Here is a 22289-nt window from a genome sequence, read left to right as displayed (position 1 = left end):
GCCACTCAAAAGATCTGGCTCGCTCCTGAGCGACCCATCATTAATTACAGCACTTCCATAGCACCGCACGCAGTACTGTGAATTGTCTGCTATTTGTGATACGTGCATAAGCTAATTGTTTGCCTAATCATATCATTCCATAACAAACCAAGTCGAGGCCTTACGGCAATAAACATCAGCTTGGAGTTTCATGTAATATATTGTTGCGTCAATGACGAGTCGCTTGCACCATAGACTATATATATATATGAGATATTGTTACAACCGTGGTCGGCACAGCTGACCGTTTCAGTTCAAAAGCCAGCAGTGAGAGATCGTCGTTCCTTTCGTCGGGCGCATCCGCGCATGCTTCAGGAGATTGGCATTGCGCATGTGGCATAGTCCAAACTGACCTTCAAGTATCCAATCCTCTAACGCTATATCTTCCATTAAAAAAATATAATGTGGCTTTTATGAACCTCTATCCTCGCGAGATTAGGATTGTTTGTGCAGCATGTCCTTAGCCTCCAAAGTGGTGTTGTCTTGATATGTGCTCGGTATACGTCTGCACATCACTGTGCCGTATGTTTCATGGCGATCACTGCAATGAACGAAACCAGCTAGGTGTTGGTGGCACCTGTCCTGTAATCTTTCTTGTGCTGGTCTTTCTTCTATCATAAAAAATCGAGATGCTATATGTTATTTATCTGATCTAGCCGCCTAACTTTCTGCTTACCCCTCACTTGCTTGCCTTCCCCTAGAACATTCTGTATTTCCTGATAACCAGTGCCTACCTTGCCTTGCTTCAAGCGCAGCTCATATCCATTTCGTCTTCACTGCGACTGAGATACCTTTAACACACGTTTCTTCGCTGACCAACTCTTCTTGTCCCTTAAGGTTATTAATAATACATTTAGGGCTTAGCGTCCCAACACCGCCATACGAGACGCCGTAGTGGAGGGCCCCGGAAATATTGACCACCTGGGGTGCTTTCACGTGCCTCTAAATCTAAGCACACGGGCATCGAGTATTTTCGCCTCCATTGAAAATGTGACTGCCGCGACCGGGATTTGATCCCGCGACCTGCGGGTCAGCAACCGAGTGCTTTAGCCCATAAACAACCATGGCGAGTGGCCCTTAAGTTTAAATATACTATTTTTTAGGGGCAAAGCTCTTTTTAGTTTAATCGTATTCTGTGTCAGACGTGATCTGCCATATCAGACTGACAGACAGAAGGACGTGCGGATGGACGGACTGATGCATGGACAGACGGACGCTTCACCCCACTCATCATCATTTACTCCGTGGATATGCTGTGATTTTTTCGCTCCCATGGTTCACTGCGTCGTCCTCAATTTAAGTTGAATACTTATTGCCTAACGTGTCACTTACTGTAGCTGAAACTGTCAGTACGCCTACGCTGAACCACAGAGGCATCTGCCAGTTGATTGCCAAGTCTAACAGGACGTCCAGAGGGTGCACGTCAATTCGCTGAAATTCGCCGGGCCATGCGAGCCTGCGCTGCTCCAGGAACGCGCGCAGGTCCCGAGCGTTTCGCTTCGACATTTCTGCGTCGCACGCTCCTTTGAGGCAATACTGCAGCATGGTCATTGCGTCGCCAAGGATTCGCATGTCCTTGCTCGCACTATTGCCCCCTTCAGCTGCAGTCAAGGATTCAATGACGTTGCTCGTCCACCTGAGAAATCAATAGTAAAAGAAAGTTATGTTGTTTTTTACATGTTCATTGAACGCTTTGCTAATTTAATGCAAACGCGGAAACCTTAGACAGCGCACATTACTATTCATTGTTGTTGAACCACGTTGTTGTAGTTATAGCTGTAGTTCGAGTACATCAAGTGCCATTTGAAAGTATTGCCGCAATGGTGCAAAGCGACGTATTTCGCGTTTTTTTTTTGCGACAACGCGTAGTTATCCATCCACTAGTTACGATTCCGTACTAATAATGCAACCGAGGGATGAATAATATGTGTCATATTCATGCCCAGTATAGAACCCAGTTCAAAACAGGTGCAAAGCCCGCCAATATTTAGCGCTGCCAGCACTGCCAAGTGGCCACCTCTCGCGGCCATGCCCGATCGCATCACATGGTCACACTAAATGATGACATGACCTTCAGTTGACATTTCGTGCGCTCGGCACGCCCGCGTTAAGCATAGGTTCGTCACATCCGTTGTCGTCACCGCCGTCATCAGCGTCCCCAAGCGACGATGAAAACACTGAGTAATATTGAATCGCATCGTGACGAATCATTTTAGGTTCGCTTTTCGTCGGAGCATTGATTCTAAAATCGACGCTGGACTGAGCGGCGATGAGGCAGCTAGATACACATGCCTCGAAAATGCCGCCTAAATAATTTCAGGCCTGATCACTGCTTCTTCAGCGGGCTCTATATAACGTCTATTTGTTTAAAACGGTGTGTTTAGCTGCACAGGCGCGCCTACACTTGCTCTCATTGCTCGGCAGACATGGATTGCCAAGCCTGACAAAGGTTTTCGTGGCCTGCTTGTTGGCATCTCGAGAAATATCGTGTTTTTCTGTGTCCGTGACCTGCAGCGTGAATATGTGGTGCTATTTGTCGGCACTGGATACTCGCAATTTGTACGGCTGCAAATCCTAACGGTTGGGCGATGCTGCGTGGCAAACTATCGCGACAAAGACACCGAAGTTGGGGGTGTTCCCCAATGAACGAAATGGGAGAGTGTCGTTCACCAAGCTGCAGCATCCACATCTGTTTTCTTCGTGACCAGAAGATACGTGTGTCCATTTTATATATTTCTTTTATAAATTAAGGAGTCATGTGTGCTTCTGACTTCTTAGCGTTAGCCCTGGCATTGAAATCACGCGCGTGGCAGTAAAATTTCAGCACAGGCGTTTTTTCTTCAAGGTTGGTAAACATTTTGCTGTTGGCGATTAGCACAGTCGACTTCTTGTATTACTTCTGTTTACTTGGTTGATAAATATGGAATGCTGTTGCAACAAAGAGAAGTTTATTGACTTCCAACCAAGGATAAAGTACATGACAAAAACATCGAGCTTCACGACTATAAAAGGGTGCATGTACAATCTGGAAAGCACCACTACCGAGGTACAATGTATATGGGGGAATGTACCCCTCTATTTACTGTACAGCGCGTGGTGCTCCAGCTGGCTTAATCATGCGCGGCGGTAGGTCTTCTCAACACGCGGTGGGAACAAGTAGCGACTTAGCGCTGTACAACTCTAGGTATTATTTCTTTTTTGTCGCCTGAAACAATGCTGCTTTCGTACACAGTAAGTGCATGCCCGGAAGTATAAAAGAGGCCTTGAGGCTGGGGGGCGCCGGGGGGGGGTACAAGGGAGTGGGGGGGGGGGCTCTTGTCTCCCTTCAAATAAGGCATCAGCAACAATCTGCGCGTAAAAAACTGACTGAAGGCGCCAATCATTGAAGAAGGCGCTATACAAATTTTAACTCAAGTGTCGACCAGCACACTTTGCCCGAATCGATTACAAATAACAACGACAATGGGGTGATGAAATGAAAAAGGTGATACAGATATATATATATATATATATATATATATATATATATATATATATATATATATATATATATATATATATATATATATATATATACAAGTCCCCTTCTGCATGTGTTAGACAGCGGGAGGGGGGTCACCAGGTAGTGATTGGGGCGGCTAGCTTGCCATTCCTCAGAAAAAAAGAATTTGGTATGCCAGCGACGAAGGAAGTTTTCCTCGCCGCTGGCCTCGAGTTCGCCGGATAGGTGGGCCCATAGCAACCGCCGGATACGCGAGACTACCGGAAACGCGCTCCGCACAGGCTTTCTACGCGCCTCCGCTAGCGATCTCCTTTCCCAAATAGCTAGCATCATGAAGATCAGCACAAGTTGGCAGAAGGCACCTTTTTTGCGCTTGTGGTGGGGAGGTGGGCGGATACCAAAGGAGTGGGCTACCGTGCGCCACACGGGTTTCACCGCCACGCATTGGAACAGCGCGTGATCCTGCGATTCAACTGCGTGACAGTTCGGGCAACGTGCATCCGGGACTATTCCGAATTTATGCAGGCGTTGTCTGGTGGGGAGGACGGCCCAGGCCTTTTTCAGGAGGAAATCGTGTGCATCACGGGGGGTGCCGCAACGGAGCGAGAGTAATTCGCGCCTCGCGCGCTCAGCTTGTTTTTGTTCAGTGTCGCTCAGCTGCTTCCGCGTGATGGCTTCAACGATGCGCGCTGGCGGGTCCTCATCCACATCGCCTTCGCGCACTTCTTGCCTCAACATGCGCCAGGTAGCCGACGCCGTTTTATAGAAGGGCGCGGGTGCCTCAGCAAAGGGCCCGGTGTGGCGGCCTGCATCCAGCCAGTCGTGCTTCACTCCACTCCAGTAGAGGAGTAGGTTGCGCCCTACGTAATCGCTCGCGCGCGCGAGCATGCGGGCGGTTTTCAGGGCCAGGACTCTGCTCGTGGTCGACACATGTGGTAGCCCGAGACCCCCTTCTGACACTGCCAGTTGTAGCAAGTTTTGCTTCAATGGTGGCGGTTTCCCATCCCAGAGGTATGCGTTAATGAGTTTGGTGAACTGGCTTGCTGTTCTTGTGGGCATCACCGCTACTCGGCTCGCATGCGAGGCTAGGGCGCAAATGCTTGTTTTGACGGCTTCTGCTTTCTCGCATAGCGTCAGGCCTTGTAGGCTAGCGCTCTCTGACACTTTTGCAGCCCTGTCCACGACTCGGGACCACGTAGAGGCCGTAACTCCCTCGCGGGAAAAGTATATACCAAGGACCTTAACAGCGGTGACTACCTCGAAAATGCCGATCACGTGCGCCGGGAAATGGCCGAATAGGAGGGCTTTGCACTTCCTCTCATTTAGCTGTGCACCTGATGCTAGGGCGTATGACGCGAATACCTGGTGAAAGCGCTCGAGACTGCTTGGATCTCGCACAAAAAGGGAGATATCGTCAGCGTATGCGAGGACTTTCAGGTCCGCAGTTCCTGTGAGAGGAAGGCCCCGGATGTGCGCGTCGCTTGCCAGGGATGTAAGTAGCGGCTCTATCGCGAGTACAAAGAGGGTTGGGCCAAGCGGGCACCCCTGCCTGATCCCTCTCGTGTATTGAAAGGTGTCCGTCGTGGAGCCATTTACTACTACGTGGCACCTGAGGTCTGAGTACAGGAGCCTTATCACTTGTACAAAGCTTGCCGGTAGGCCAAACTCTCGCAGGGTTTCGAACAGGTAGGCGTGCCTGACCCTATCGAAAGCCTTGGCCTGATCAAGTGAAAAAAAAAAGGCTCCAGTGACTCTTTTCTCCGAAGCGTACTGGAACACGTCCCTTGTCGTGGTCAGGTTGGTGAACATTGATCTGCCCGGGACTGCGCAAGCCTGGTGTGGAGCAATAATATCCGGCAGAAAGATCTTTAGTCGGCTGTTCAAGATTGACGCCACGATCTTGTAGTCTACATTTAACAACGTGATCGGGCGCCAAGAAGCAGGGTCGTTCGGCGGTGCACCTTCTTTAAGAATGAGGACTACGCGCCCCATGCCGAAGGAGGCAGGTTTCGCGTGTCCCTCGAGGACCGTGTTGACTATGGCTGTTGCATTGCTTAGTGCAGAGGTTTTGTGCCCAGTATTTTTACCGGTGTTCAAAACACTTATTTGAAGTATTATAACTTTGTACCAGCCTTGTCGGCACCTTAGCCTAATATGTTTACTTGAAATTTAGGCGTGTGTAGTCACTTACGGTAAAATGCTTTCTTCAAAAGTTTTCAGGTGCGTGAGCTCTACTTCAAGCTAAAATATTTAAAAACCACTATTAAATATGCCGATCCATGATCCGACAGTGCAGGAAAAGCGCCCACGGGGTATACGATCCAGTACTAACATTTTTCTCATGCCCTAAGTTATAGGATCGACTACGCGCCACTGGGAGAAGAGCCAGAGCAAAGGAGAAACATCGCTTCTTGTGTAGGTCACAAGAGATGCTTGTGACACGAAAGATTTTGTTTTCTCTTGCAGTGTTCAATACCCTCACATTGTGATCAATAACATATACTTGTGGCAGCACCACATACTCTCCTCAATAACTACGTGTCGATAAAGACAGATGTTTGAAACAGTTCAAATAAAACTGCAGAAAGTTTGCAAATGAGTAGGAACAGTTTCTCGACATGTTCTAGATAGTGTTTGTATGTGTATGTGTGTTTGTTTGTGTGTATATAAAGAATTATTAAAATTTACAATATTTATTTAGTCACTTTGGTGGTCCATCAAATTTTACTCTCATACATCTACCAAACGTTCGATAGCGCACATTGTCCCGCCGTGGTGGTCTAGTGGCTAAGGTACTCGGCTGCTGACCCGCAGGTCGCAGGATCAAATCCCGGCTGCGGCGGCTGCATTTCCGATGGAGGCGGAAATGTTGCAGGCCCGTGTACTCAGATTTGGGTGCACGTTAAAGAACCCCAGGTGGTCGAAATTTCCGGAGCCCTCCACTACGGCGTCTCTCATAATCATATGGTGGTTTTGGGACGTTAAACTCCACATATCAATCAATTAGCGCACATTCTTTGACTTTTCCATGGAAGAAATAGCTCACAGATTAATCTCTAAACGCTTTCAAGCGTAATACGTGCACTACTTAAACCAGCGCCTTTTTTATCGAAAAAGGCACAATAAAGACATTAAACATGTAAAACTATCCGCCAACGCCTTATCCACTAACGGGAGAAGGTGGTGGCAATGAATTCACAGCCTCCTGTACGCGCCCTCACTCTGGCAAAACGAGTGACGTCATGGAGGCAGTGAACAGGCCTGGAAATATTTTTACGTCTGGAGCATTTCTTAGTCGCATGATTTCATGTGTCGGCGGTGATGTCCCCATCTTTACTGCGCATGCTCAAGCACCGCGTATGGTGCCGCATGCTTGCGTCTTGTGCCAACTGTTTGCACAAGACGCAACGGCTTAGTGGCTCGTCGGATCAGCCACTTTTCATAATCTTCCCGTTCCGTCAGACGCCGTCTAGTGACTGAGCATCGTTCTCTTACCTCTGACATTACTAGGTCGTTTATGTGCGTCTATTTGCTTTTGAGTGCACACATGTATACGTTTGTGAAGTGTGTGCGTGTCAGCGTGTTAGTGTACGTCTTAATGCATACTCATCGCATTTGAGTGCGAATACGTGTGCGTACTGAATGATGCGTTAATCAATGTGTGCGCTACTACTTGATGAAAGTTCACTCGAGTCTGTATGAGCGAGTGTGGTTGGGCGTTGTGGTGTAAGTGTGTGAGCAATTGGGTATCTCTTCATATAAGCGATTTGGCGCATCTGGTACATTTGTATAGCAGAGCTTTTGGCGGGATAAAATAACCTGGGGAAATGGATGATTGCACAGTAAGTAAATTTATTTCGTTGGAAGGTCACTTCAAGCGTTGTGTACTGTTAATGGAGCTCAGTGTACCTGCGTGCATGCACGTTTTCCCGAGGAAGGATGCCATTTAGGCCAGTAAAGGAGGGGGTAAAAGAGGGCAAGGAGACAACGATCCCTACTGCCTCTACTTTTGCTGATTTAACCTTCGCGCCTTCCTACCACCTTGTGTGTTGAACAACTCCTCAAGTTAACTTGTGCTTCTCAGTGAATGAGCGAGTCAATGAGTGAGATCATTCCCTTCGTTTCTGTGGTCTCATCACTTTTCCTTCAAGACATGCACATAACCAGCCCCTGTCGCACCTGTACTGCAGGTAGTCTCTCGCCTCGGGCGTCCAGGAAGGCAGCTGCGGGCGCCGAGCGCCACCGCAAACGAACGTCCCAAAATCGTCACAGGCGTCGACGTTGCGGTCCATAGACTGCGTGACGATGAAGGCGAAGCGCAGGCAGTCGTTCGTGTCGCACAAGGGACCCGGTCCTGCACCGCCGGCGTATATTTCCCGCCATATCACCAGGGCCGCCATGAGCAGCACTATGGCCAACATCGCTATCGACGCCACGACGGCGGCCTTGTTGTGAGTCGACCACTTCTGTCGTCCCGCGTGGCGTAGCTCGGTTTCGGTGATGTTCCTGTCCACCTGGTATGGCGAGCCACAGCAATAGTGGAGACAGCGCTGAATATCAAGGTGCTATTCTAAAGCTGTAACCACATGCAAGCACCAGCGCGTGGCATGTCCTCTCTCTACGCGTATCCTCTTCCTCCATAGGAACGCGACGTGGGGCTGGGGCCACGTGTCATGCGCAGGCGCGTCGTAACTCGTAAGTGTGCTTATGGATTTAGGCGCACCATCAAACACAAAAAAGTCACCGTTGGCGTCAGTGGCGCAAAAACGAGTGAGTAAAAAAAAACACCATGTGATGACGCCTGCCTCTGGTGCCACGAATTTCGCAATATTATGACGTCATTGTGGCATTCCATCACGTGACGTCATCGCATGGTGTTGTCGCTCGGACATAGACGATGGATGCAGTGGGAATCCACTCCTGGTGCCTAAAGCTTTCAGGAGCGGGTTAGTCAAAACAATTCACTGAGAACAAAAAGGATGGCTTTCACCTTTTAGTCATTTTAGGCGAATGCATTAGAGACTCCGCGGGGTTTTAGAGTCCTGTTAGATTAGGGAGTGCCACATTGAGAACATTCAACTAGGTAATGAAGGGCGAACAATAGTGCTTGCCTATGTGTCACTTATTCAACTAGGTGCACGCATAACTACACTGGGGACGCTGTCGTTGTTAACGTGTAGACAAGAAGACTCGGCTTTGGCAGGCTAGAACTGACTGTGACAAGTCTTTTAGGGGCGAAGCTCCGTAGAGTGTGGGCCGTTCACTGCTAGTTGTTGTATGTTGTAGTATTAGCCACTTCTACTTAGTTTAAAAATTGCTCATAAGATGGCGTTGTGTGTACATATCCTTGAATATAGTATCACTAAATGGCGTTAGTGGTTTTCGTATAGTTGACCATTAAAGAGAAAAGATGGCGGTCATAATAACAAATTCACAACATACCCACGGAGTGAAAGATGATGAGTGTGGTCAAGACAGTCTGTCTGACTTTCTGTCCGTCTGACTTGTGTGGCAGCTAGACGGATGGACGCTTCACCCCACACATCATCATTCAATACGGGGATATGCTGTGATTTTTTTTTTATAAACAGGTTGACTCCTGCGGCATTCTTCGTTCGACGCTTCATTTCATGAAGCATGCATCCATCTTCTGCTCTACTGGTATACGGTTTTTACGGTGTTCTTAGTTATACGCGTACCTTAGCTGTACTGAGTGTTCTTGCGAACGCTTGTGAGGTACGTCTTAAAGATGACGTGCAGTAGTTACCACACGTGTAGTATTTCAAACGAATAATAAACTGAAGAACCGTGACTTCGCGTGCTGCAAAAATCACAGCATTCACAAACAACTTCAAGCTGCTGGCATGATGTTGTGTGATCTATTTTGCACTAAAGCTAACTAACAAGCCTCAAGGCAATTAACAAGACTTTTAATTAACATACATTAACAAGATCACAAGCTAATTAACATGACGGCTTTTTTTGGTCGAGTTTCTGGGAGGGCTGCTTCTACATAGCAATAACAGCACTTTGTGACAAAATTGATATAGGTGGTCCCACTACTTTTTTTATTGCGGCGTAAGTATATTCTTATGTTTCGGAACTTTGAGATGACATGTTTTCTATAAATTGTGCAATATACTGTGCAATATCCAAGCGGATCACTTGTGTTGTGTCACACATCTTATGATTTACATTTAATATATATTTTGAGCGCAACAGATAACTAGAAGCTCATTGACTACAGTTTGTCACATGCATTCCTCTCTCTATATTTGTCCCGTGCGTATCATTCTCCGTTCTTCTCCCTCACCGTGTGTCACGAGTGTTCCCTGATTCCCCAAAAACATAATCCTATTTTAGATCTTTACATGACAAATAACAGATATGGTTATGCGACATTCAGCAGCGGCGAGGCCACCTCTGGTTCCTTAACTTTCAACTGCCTGCATTTCAACTGCTCTTGCATTTTGTGGCACTCAATATGTGGCAGTCGTAACCATGAACCGAACCCGTGTCCTCGAGCTTAGCAGCGCTAGTCATTATGGTAAGCCACCCATGCCCCTTGCATAATAGTTTTCACTATGTTTTAAAATCTCATCCGTGTCTTCGGACGCCTATGTCTGTGGGTACACCAGGGTACGAAGTTCAGTGTAGACCTGTAATATTTTTAACTGCATTACACTGTCATTCAGCTGAGATTAGGATTACCAACCATCCTAGATTTTGCGGAACTTTTCAGGCAGCGTCCCGAGTCCCGTGCCGTCTCAGTCAGTATGGCTGTATGTCCCGGATTTGTTTCATTCCGTTAGGTTAAAATTTTTGTGACTCCACGAACGCCCAACAACGCTCATCATTTTATGGAACACAAAGGTTGCACAAATCGCACGAACGAAGCAGCTAGCGGTGGCTGCGAGGAGCTTTTGCAACTTATTGAACTGGCTCAACTGCCGAAGTGCGACCTTTACGAGTACATTCTACAACAAATGAAAATGTTTGAGCTGCCCGTAGCCAGCTCAAGTACCACTTCAAGAAGCCGTCACAATCAAGACCGTCCGCGGAATTTTCAGGAGAAAAGCTCTTAAAGCCGTGGGTCGGTCCCTCCCATCTCATGGTACTTGACTGCCCAGTTTGAAGACTCACTCATCAGGTGCGGACGGACGGATGGGCATACAGACAGACAGATGGATGGAAGGACAGACGGATGGACGGATGAACGGACGAATCACGGTTTACCGATAAAACTACGAATGGATAAAACTATGAATAAAACTAAAGACAAAACTATGAATAAAGCTAAAGATCTTCAGGGGCGAAGCTCCTAAAGCTGTGGGTCTGACCCTCCTAGCTCGTGATACGTGACTGCATAGTTAGATGACTTATTCAGCAGGTGCAGACGGACGAAGGAACACACAGGCTGTCTAATGGATAGAAAGACAGACGGCCGGACAGACAGACAGACAGAGACGGACGAACAGATGGACAGACAGACACAAACAGACAGTGTGTGCTAATAAAGCTGCGTATAGCTTATTGCTACAAAATATCATCCGAAATTTCAGCCCCCATTTTCCCCCCACTCCTGTCATCTATGGTAACAATAAGGAAAACTATTTCGCTGACTGCCCATACTAAGGTACATATCCCCCCCCCCCGTACGAACGACTGGGTAACCCTAGCTGACACCAGTCTCCCGGCTCAGTGGTGTAGAGGTCGTGACATTTGACTGGTGATTCTGAGGTAGCGGGAAGAAATCTTGTCCGCGGCGGCCAAGTTTCAATGGAAGTGATACACCAGATAATAATAATACTGGACTAACAGAAAGCCAGAGCATCAATATGAAATTAGCCTGCCAAGACCTCATTGGTCTTTAAGGGCATGCCCGCCGACAGACAGCAGACACATAAATTGCCTAAGCTAACATTAGCGAAAATAAAAAAACACATCTTGTTGTTGGCGGGAACGTGTAACACGTGGACTAAAGCGTGCAGTGGTACGAAAGGACGCCCGAGTGCTTTGGTTCAGCTGCACCTCAAAGGACTCCCGACGGTCGAAATTTCCGGAGCCCACCACTACACCGTCTCTCGATGTTGCGATTTCGCCTACGTAAATCCTCTACGACTGTTAAGTACTCTGCGGATACTCACGAGACGGGCGACGTCCAGTAGCACGTTATTCTCCTCGTTCGTGTTTCGGGCGTTGCTTGGCTGCGCGACAGAGCCCGCCGGTCGTTGCGGCTCATTGGTGGACGCCGAATGTCGCTTGACGGTCTGCGTAGGACCGCCAGAATCGGGAGCAAACCGGGTCGACCCTTTTCTCTCCGTCTTCTTCATCTTCTTCTGCATCAGAACAGCGGCAGTGTACAGTGACGATGACAGCTGAAGCAGTTGGTTGTTCGTTAAACATGCGAATGTACTTTCCTTGGAGGCTCTGTCCCTATAAAATACAGGGACAGGACGGCTTTCGATAAGTTGTAGGAGTCGATTGAATGCCTATATAGATTCAGGACGTAGTATAAAGCTTTATTCCTTAGTGCCTGGTTTCTAAACTGATTTATTATTTGATTCAAATTATTCGTTTCATGTTTTATATCTTCCTAACAGTTTATTATATTTAAATGTATTTCTTCCTTCATCTCCCTCACCGTTTTAACAGACGTAAGCTAACAAAATTGAAGTATTTTTCAGAACTACTTAGCTCTTGTCCAACCACCAGCGTATGTGTGTGCCACGAATACTACGCTCTACTCTGTGTTCCTCAGTAACCTCACCAGTGCCATTGTGTAGAATCGGCCATGAAACAGGCTGTACCATGTTTAGGAAATCAAAAAGTTTCAACGCGATCGGGTTGAAGAGCTCTCTTGGCAAAACTTCCGTTTGCGTCATTAGTTGTGAGCGAAAGATTGGTGTTTCGTGTGAGCGAAAATTCGAGAGAGACGCAAATAAATAATAATTATTATAAATCTTGGATTCGAGAGACAATTGCGTCTGGGCCTTTCACGTGGCATGGAGGTCGCGGCACCGAATCCCGGCCGTGGCGGCTGCGTTTTCAATGCAAGGGAAAATGCTTGAGGCCCGTGAACTTACATTTAGGAGCATGTCAAGAAAAAACAAACCCAGTTGGTTGAAATCCGGAGCCCTCCACTATGACATCGCTCATAATCATATCGTGGTTTGGAACGTTAGACCCCCAAAACTGTTGATATTAGCGCAGCATGCAGGGGTTCTACCACCGAGCAATGCCAGTATTTAAAGCTGTTTGGTAAAAAAAAGAAGAGGGAACGAAAAAATGTTGTAACATTGCCATTCAACATAGTTTTATAATATATTATTGTTTGAGCCTCTATGCCATCCAAGAACCGGATAATTCTCATGAAATACTTTTATTTTGATAGCTTACAGCTTTTAAAAGAACTAAAGGGATCAAGGGAAGATCCTCCAGCGTAGGTGTGCGCCACAGTTCGTTTTTTGTTTGTAGCCTCTAATCCATGGCTCATACCCACTCTGGGGGATTGGCCAAGAGAACATATAGTCTCATATGGACGATAACTGCATTATTGCTTACAGCAAAAAAAAGGGTGGGGGGAGATGTATAGTGAAGACAGTATATTAAAAAAAGAAACCAAAGATTTAGATAGTGAGAAAAAAGAATCAACAAGAAAGTAGACACTAATAGCTATACCTTGATTTTGGGAGCCGACCAGACAGCTGGTTTTGCCGAACCCGATTAATTTGGTACGTCACGGATTTATCCAGGTTTGGAAATTACTTTTAGACCCGTTTTTTTTTTGAGTAGCTGCTAACGTGGGCTTTATGTTGAAACACGTTTAGAGTCCTGAATAAAATTACACACCCCATCGAAAGCATCTCTGTGGCAATTTCCTAAAGCAGAGGCACCAAAATTTAGAACATTTTATGCGGTTAAATTTAAACCTAGCTTCGCAAATGGAATGTCTAGAATTCGTTTCCTTATTAATGCATAGTTCCGACATGAACCAAAATAATGTTCAATAGTTTCTGATTTTTCGCAAAACGGACAAAGGGGAGAAAGTGTCAGACCAGCTCTGTGTAAATAAAAATTTAATGGCGGGACACGGCACCGGAAACTGGAGATTATAATTTCAAGTTTTTTGACGGACTCCACTGGGCTTTCTATGGAAATTTGAGGTGCTGATAATCTGTCTATTGTGTGGTATTTCCTAAACTATCTGTAAAAATAGCAAATTTTCTATATCTAACCCCTGATAAGTATTCTAACTCGGCAAGTACTGAAATTACTGGTCCATCAAGCGATGCTCGTGCCAAAGCATCTGCCAATTCATTTAATTGTAATCCGCAGTGACCTGGGACCCACACTAACTTGAGGATTTTTAAATGCGGTGGTGCTAACGTGTGGGACGCTGCTAGGCACGAGATTGTTCGGAGGTTGTCAGACCTGCACACACTGAAAGTGAGTCTCTTAGGATGATTGCACTGGTCTCGGTCGTAGGAATTTTTCGAAGAGCTACAATAATAGCTACTAGCTCGGCATCAAATATAGGAGTGAAATCTGGAAGCCTTACTGAAAAATATTAGCCGAGGAAATCAGACGCAATTCCTGCGCCCGACTTTTCATTGTTAACAGAAGCATCTGTAGCTATTACATTTTTTTGTTTCTGCATGCACCAAGTAATCTTTTAATGTAGTGGTCAAAATCTAAAAGATTGCAACTTGGCTTGTGGGGGGAAGATTTTATCGTACTCTATTCTAATGTTGAGGGTTGAGGCATTAGTTTTAATCACTGTGCTAATGTCTACATTTATGCAATCCAGTTTCTTTTTAATGAAAGTTATCTGAGGGGTATGAAATCGAGGCCAATGTGCAAGAAAGAAAGAGTCAGGGTCGCTGATAAATGCGTACTCTGATCTTCGCGCCGGTAAACTGTAGAACTTTAAGAAGGTTTGAACCGTTAGAATGCGGAATCGACAGAGGAGTGTTGGCAATCGCGCTTCTTGATACAATACATTATTCGCCACGAACATGGGAAGTCCCTGGCATATTCTCAGAGCTTCTCGCTCTAACATTACTAGCAGTTTAATTTTATAACCAGCGGCCCCCCGAGAATAATACACACCCAAATTCCAATATTGGTTTCACATACACTTTATATATCATTAACATCGTGTGTCTGCGCAGCCCGTATTTTCTGTTGCTTAACCTGCGTAATAAACTTAACGCCCGTTGTGCCTTTGCTGTTGTATATTATATGTGTGGGCTCCAGTTTAGCTTTTCATTCAAAATCATTCCTAAGTACTTGACTGAATCTACTTGTGGAATAGGTTCCCGATTATACAATACAAAAATTGAAACTATCTGCTATAGGAAACATCAAGAGCCCACTTTTACTGATGTTCAATGACAATGAAATGGAGAGCAACCAAATTTATAGTGTATTAATATATCTTTGCAATTTTTGATGTAGTGAGTAAATGTCGCTCTCTGCAGCGTAGAACGCGATATCACCTGCATAATTGTAGACACTGACATCCTGAACAATTGGAATAGAGCCCATCAGTATATTGAATAATGCTGGAGATAGGACGGACCCTTGGGGAACACCACGTTTCTGTTTGAATTTATGCGAACAACAGCCATCCTTCACGCAATACAATTTCCTTGAGTTTAATAATTCTGCTATCCACTCAGTAATATACTGAGGAAACTTTAGGCTCTGCAAGGTGGTTAGCAGAATAGAGTACTCGACACTCGTACGCTTTGGCTATGTTGAGCGTTACTATGTCGAGAGTCGACGAAGCCCGCAGTGTTGATGGACGCAGGCGGGGGACCGCATAGCGTATAAGAACCGTGGCCATGTGCTATCGACGGCGCAGCAGCGTGCCGCCGATCAAGTTCTTCGCGCACTATTTCCGGTATTGTTGACGCCAGATCGCTGGGTGGAGGGATTACTACGTCGATGCTTGCGACCATTGTGACGTTGGGGAGTCTACCAAACTTTGCCGAAATGCGCCGAGCTTTAAGAGCCTTAAATGTTCGGCAACGTGGGATGATGTCATTGGCTGACTGCAAGTCATCCTTTCCTATAAGGTAGTGATAGATATTCTCCGCAATGTCCTTAAGGAGATGCCCGACATTATCCTCATCAGTCATTAGTGGGTCCACACTCTTGCAAAACTTGAGAACTTCTTCAATATACATCGAACATGTCTCCCCAAGGACTTGAGCACATTGGCTCAGGGTCTGCTCAGCACACTTATTTATCGTGGTTGGATCTCCAAAACACTTCTTCATTTCGTCCGCGAAATTCGCCCATGTAGTGAAATTCTCCTCATGATTCTCGGACCACATCAATTCGGTTCTCTCAAGAAAAAATGGAACGTAGTTGCGTTGGCCGGTAGTGTCCCAGTGGTTAGTTATACAGACTCACCCGCCGATAGTGCTTGAGCCATTCATCGACGCCCTCTCCAGGTTTCCCAGAGAACGGGCGCGGTTCCTTGTAACGGTGTTCATAGGTATTAGGCGCAGCTGGTTGGGTTTCGCCGTCAGGGTTCATCATGACATGTGCCTGGTAGCGGCGGAAGTCCTGCGATTCTGCGGCTCCGGCGAAGCTCCAGAGGTGTGTCATCCGCCGTACTTGTCCGGTGCTCCAAGACGTTACCCAGCAGCTCCACCAATTATGTTACAGGTGAGAGATGTTCATTGTACAGGCGGGATGATAGCTGGTTGCAGCAGTTAAGCCTGGCACAGAACACATTCACTTCTTTTTCTTCTACCCCACTTCAACAAAAGTCCCGTATATATATATATATATATATACGGGACTTTTATATATATATATATATATATATATATATATATATATATATATATATATATATATATATTGTGAGCGCTGACTATGTATTTCATCTTCATCTGTATGACCAAGCCATTGTAGTGATCATCATCGTATGTCACGCGGGCTGGCTCTCTGGCTCGTGCGCCTGGATTAAAGAAGGATAACCTGGTTGCTGCCGTACCGGACGTGGTCTCATAAGTGGTGGAGCGTGCTTTGGTTCCCACGTCCTCCTGCTCTACCCGTCACCCCTGGAGCTCCGGTCTGGTCGACGGTTGTGCCCTCAAGCAACAGCAATGGCAGAACCCAACCCGCCCACTGCTGCAACCGCTCCTTCTCAGCCACTTAGGCTTCACTACACCGTGAGTACCTCTCATCGAGACCCTCCGGTATTTTCCGGCCTTCGCAACGAAGACGTCGAAGAATGGCTCGACAGTTATGATCGAACCAGCGTTTGTAATTATTGGGACGAGGCGCACAAACTGCGCTACGTTCCTTTTTACCTCGATGGCGTTGCTAAAACCTGGTATTACAACCACGAGAGCGACTTCTCCAATTGGTCGGCCTTCACGGGGCATCTCCGTCAGGTATTTGGCACGTCTGCAGGATGTTCTCTAGTAGCGAAACGGAAGCTCGCAACCCGAATTCAAGGGGACGACGAATCGTATACGTCCTACATTGAAGATATTCTGGCTCTCTGTCGCCGAGCACAAAATGACATGACGGAGGCCGACCGCGTCCGACATCTACTGAAAGGCATCAACTCTGTGGCCTTCAATGCTCTCGTGATTCAGAATCCGACTACCGTCCGGGACGTCATCACTACATGCCAACGCCTGGACGCGCTTCATTCCATGCGCCTTCCACACGCCTCCTGCGACGCTCGCTTTACCAAAGAGCATGAATTGCGGGCCCTTATCCGCACAATTGTCAGAGAAGAACTTCACGGCCTTATTCCAGGCAACCCTACCGTTGCGTCTGTCCACACACCTCCTCCCAACCTGCGAGAGATAATCAAGGACGAACTGGCATCAATGACAGGCGCTGCACATGCCCCGTCTCCTGTGCGCTTCCCAGTGCCTTCGTACGCAGAAGTTGCATCGCGGGCCCTGTAGTGGACGCTGAGTGCTATGTTAATCCTCTAATGGATGGCGCTGTCGGCATGCGCGCGCCACCTCATGTGGGGTATATAGCAGGGGGGCAGTTGGGAATAAAGGGGGGTCTTCTTGTTGTTGCTATGAGCCATGCTCGTGTCTTACTCGGCGTCTCTGAACATGGTGTCAGAAGTGGGCGTCTAACGCGGAGTTATGGAGGAGACAGACGCCGGACCTTCTCAGCTCAACTTCATTCACGTCGGTACACCGGGACTTCAGCCTCCGTCGCCTTTCAACTTCACCAGCCCTGGGGAATGGACAACATGGATAACGAGGTACGAAGATTACGCCTTCGCGGCCGGTATCAACACAGCCACCGACGAGGTGCAGGTGCGAACTCTTTTATATTGCATGGGTTCCCAAGCACGTAGCGTCTTGTCGTCGCTAGGACTGTCTGCTCCGGAAAACCGCCCGTTTGCGGAAGTCAAGGCTAAGCTCACTTCGCATTTTGTCCACCCTATCAATGAGATTTACGAGAGCCGCCGATTTCACCGCCGAGTGCAACAACTTGGGGAGCCGGTTGATGAATTTTTCACCGCGCTCAGGAATCTTGTCAAGCGTTGTGGGTACAACAACGCCGAGACCGAAGACCGCCTTGTGCGAGACAAGTTTGTCGTTGGATTGCGGAATGAGAAGCTATCGGATCAGTTGTGCCGATGTACGAAACTTACAGCTGAGGAAGCGTTGTGCCAAGCGCGTGTTCATGAAGAAGCCGAAAAAGAGCGTCTATCCCGTGAAACTCCCAGCGAGAACGGGGCCTTTGACAGCTTAAACGTGGACGCGGCGCAACGCGCGAAGAACGCTTCATCGCGTCGCAGCAAATCTGTGCAGCCAACTCAGTCTACTTGCGATTACTGCGGCCGTGGTCACCACTCTCGAAAAGAATGCCCAGCTCGCAAAGCCACATGCAATTTCTGCAAGAAGCAAGGTCATTTTATTGCTGTTTGCCGGGCCAAGCATCGGAAAGAGCTGTTAGGCTCAGTGGAACTTCACGCGCTCAGTACGCGTCGGGCACGATATGCCGACATTCACGTGAATGGTCACCTCGCACACTTCAAGATAGACTCAGGGGCCGAAATAACGGTGGTTTCACCTTCTTTTCCGGCATTACCTACTGTTTTGGATAAAGTGGACGCCGAGGTATCCGGTCCTGGAAATCAAAGGCTGCACGTTCTGGGATCTTTCACTGCTACCTTGCAGTGGCGTAACAAAGTGTCTGTGCAAAGACTGTATGTTATCAAGAACCAGACGACACACCTCCTGGGATTACCAGCAATTGAAGACTTGGGCATCGTTCAGTTTTTGGACTCTGTGGATGGTATTCCGTCATCTCAATCAAAAATTTTTCGTGGACTTGGCGAAGTACAGGAAGAATACCACATCCGCGTCGCTCAAGATGCTCGTCCCTTTTCATTAAGTGTTCCTCGACGAATACCTCTGCCTCTGCTAGAGCATGTGAAGAAGGAATTGGATGAAATGGAAACCCAAGGAGTCATTCGCAAGGTTGACACGCCTACCGCATGGTGTTCAGGCCTCGTCGTCGTGCCGAAGTCGTCGGGCGGGTACAGGCTCTGTGTCGACTTGACGAAGCTTAACAAGGTTATCCAGCGGGAACGCTACATTCTGCCGACAGTTGAAGACATCTTAGGTCAGCTTGGTGGGGCACAAATTTTTTCCAAGCTCGATGCAAGATCCAGCTTCCACCAAATAAAACTAACTCGTGAGAGTGAAGAACTGACGACATTCATCACACCTTTTGGCCGATATTGCTACAAGCGTCTTCCCTTTGGCATTGCGACAGCACCCGAGTATTTCCAACGCTTCATGTCGAGACTGCTCGAAGGCATCACCGGAGTCGTCAACATGATAGACGACATACTCGTCTTTGGTAGGAACCATCAAGAGCACGACCAGCGTCTAGCTGACGTCTTGGCACGGTTGACTCAAGCGGGTGTCACTCTTAATGAAAAGAAGTGTCAGTTCAGGGTCTCTTCTGTCAAGTTCTTAGGAGTTGTCGTCAGCCAGCAAGGAATTAGTCCAGACCCGGACAAAGTCAAGGCTATCATGGATCTCCCACCACCAATCGATGTTAGTGGTGTTCGCCGATTACTTGGAATGGTAAACCATGTGGCTCGATTCATTCCAAAACTGTCTGAGATCTCCGCACCTATTCGTGCACTCCTCAACAAGAATAACGCGTGGAGCTGGAGTTACAACCAAGAGGAAGCGTTCAAGAAGATAAAGTCTTTGCTCAGCTCCGACACATGTATGGCTATGTACAATCCCCATTACCCAACTATAGTATCGGCTGACGCAAGCTCTCATGGCCTTGGTGCCGTTTTACTCCAAGATCAACCGTCAGGAATTCGACGAGCAGTTGCCTATGCTTCCAGATCTCTCACTACTACAGAAGGACGCTACAGTCAAACGGAAAAGGAGTCTCTGGCTGTCACATGGGCTGTCACCAGGTTCGATCAATACCTACGTGGACTAAGCTTTGAGGTCGAATCCGATCACCTTCCGCTTGTAGCTCTCCTGTCAAGTAAAGATCTGGACATCTTGCCACCTCGAATTCAACGTATGCGAATAAAACTGATGCGCTATCAGTTCGCCGTCAAGTATGTTCCTGGAAAACTGCTAGCCACAGCGGACACACTATCAAGAGCACCCTGCGACTTGCCAACTTCTAAAGCAGTCAGCAGCTTGGAAGTCTATATAGGGGAAGTTCTCAAGGAGCTACCTTTACAACTGGAAAATCAGCTAGACGAGATCCGTCGTCTTCAAGCTCAAGATAGCGAGTGTTCTTCTATTATGACTTATTGTGAGAAAGGCTGGCCGTCCAAGAAGAGAGTTCCGACCCATTTAGCACCATACTGGAAGGAGCGAGAAAGACTGAGTGTGTACGATGGGTTACTCTTACTGGATCGCCGCATTGTCATCCCGTCAGCCCAACGCAAGGACATTCTCGCACTACTGCACGAAGGACATTAAGGTGTCCGCCGCTGTCAAGTGCGCGCCCGCGAGTGCGTTTGGTGGCCCCATTGCAGCCAGCATATTGAGGACCTTGTGGCTCAATGTGCTAAGTGTGCTGAGACGCGAACCTTGCGTTCTGAGCCACTGTCACCAACGCCAACACCGGAACGACCATGGCAACGCCTGGGAATCGACTTGTTCCACCTGGAAGGACGCGACTACGTCCTCATTGTCGACTACTACTCCCGATTTCCAGAAATAGTCACACTGGGAACTTCATCAGCAAAAGCGGTTGTTGCTGCGGTCAAGAGTTGTTTTGCCCGTTTTGGGATACCAGACGTTGTGCGGACGGACAATGGACCTCAATTCTCGTCCAAGGAGTTCGCCGACTTTGCAACGGCGTATCGATTCTGCCACGAGACCAGCAGCCCTCGATACCCTCAGAGTAACGGAGAGGTAGAGCGCATGGTGCGTACCGTGAAAGATTTGCTGAAGAAAAGCCCGGATCCGTACCTCGCTCTACTCGCATACCGAGACACACCTGGAGTTTCGGGCGTCTCTCCAGCTCAGTTACTCATGGGAAGGAGACTACAAACTCGTCTTCCGGTTCTGCCTGAACGACTTCTTCCGGCCTTACCCAATCACGAGGAATTTCAAGCACAGGATACTGCGGCGAAGTTGAAACAGGCGAAGGACTACAATAGCCGTCACAGTACTACTCCTCTGATTTCTCTCAGTATGGGGGAGGATGTGTGGATAAAGGATTTAGGTTGCAGCGGTCGTGTCCTCAGCCCAGCTCAGCGACCAAGGTCATATGTGGTCGAGACTCAAAGTGGTGTTGTCCAGAGGAACCGTTGCCATCTGGTGCCGTTTGTAGATGACCAAAATGTCCAACAGCAAGCATCAATGGCTTCATCACCGACGCATGGAACCTTGTCATCAAATCCGCCAAGAGACTCAGCCTCGACCTCAGCGTCGGAATCATTGTCTCCAAGTGCTTCAAGTGCTTCGTGCGCATCACCTGTGCCGCCTGTGAAGATGCCTCCCTCGCCTGAAGTGCAGACGCTACCTGTGCAAGCAAGTGCGCCTCAGTGTGATGAACCTAAGCGTACGCGTTCTGGCCGTGCCGTGAAACCGCCGCGCAGGTTGAACATGTAACTATCCCGGGAGGGAAGATGTAGTGGACGCTGAGTGCTATGTTAATCCTCTAATGGATGGCGCTGTCGGCATGCGCGCGCCACCTCATGTGGGGTATATAGCAGGGGGGCAGTTGGGAATAAAGGGGGGTCTTCTTGTTGTTGCTATGAGCCATGCTCGTGTCTTACTCGGCGTCTCTGAACAGGCCCCTGCACCAGTTCCAACCGTGCCTGCGGACGTCGGATGCGACCATGTGGCTGCGATGACAACGCATGCGCCAAGGCCACGCCACTATTCTACATGGCGTCCTCCCCGCCCCATCTGCTTTTACTGTGGCATAAGGGGTCATATATCCCGTTTCTGCCGCCGCCGTCAGCAGGATGAACGACGTGGTTACGCAGCTTACGAGAGAGACTTTTCCCCGAGACCCGATGAATACGATCCCGCACCGTATCCATCCACCTTCCGTCAGTCGCCCTCCCCTCCACGGTCTCATGCTGGGCCTCATCCGTCTCGTTCATCTCGCCGCCGTTCTCCGTCACCGTTTCGGCGTACGTCATCACCCTTGCGTCCCGCTCCGATCTCTCGGGACTCGGAAAACTAGAAGGTGCAGTTTTTGGAGGGGAAACTGCTTGTCGTCGGAACGCTACAAC

The 22289-nt window shown here is 48.0% G+C and overlaps 1 protein-coding gene across 1 annotated transcript in view; it reads right to left on the bottom strand.

Moving 5' to 3' along the window:
• The window catches only part of LOC142772305 (uncharacterized), a 64937-nt gene extending 48775 nt beyond the window's left edge, over nucleotides 1–16162 (bottom strand). Inside the window, exons 1-4 of the mRNA XM_075874505.1 lie at nucleotides 15965–16162; nucleotides 11689–11880; nucleotides 7721–8055; nucleotides 1372–1675 (exon numbers count right to left, since the gene is read on the bottom strand). Of these exons, the coding sequence (XP_075730620.1) occupies nucleotides 1372–1675; nucleotides 7721–8055; nucleotides 11689–11880; nucleotides 15965–16162 (1029 nt within the window). The remainder of the gene's footprint in view (nucleotides 1–1371; nucleotides 1676–7720; nucleotides 8056–11688; nucleotides 11881–15964) is intronic.
• Between the last annotated feature and the right edge of the window lie 6127 nt (nucleotides 16163–22289).

This window comes from Rhipicephalus microplus, chromosome 9 (assembly GCF_043290135.1).
Source record: "Rhipicephalus microplus isolate Deutch F79 chromosome 9, USDA_Rmic, whole genome shotgun sequence".
Taxonomy (NCBI): Eukaryota; Metazoa; Arthropoda; class Arachnida; order Ixodida; family Ixodidae; genus Rhipicephalus; species Rhipicephalus microplus.
Note: the sequence above shows the minus strand (reverse complement) of the source record. Positions and strands in the feature narration are given on the sequence as shown.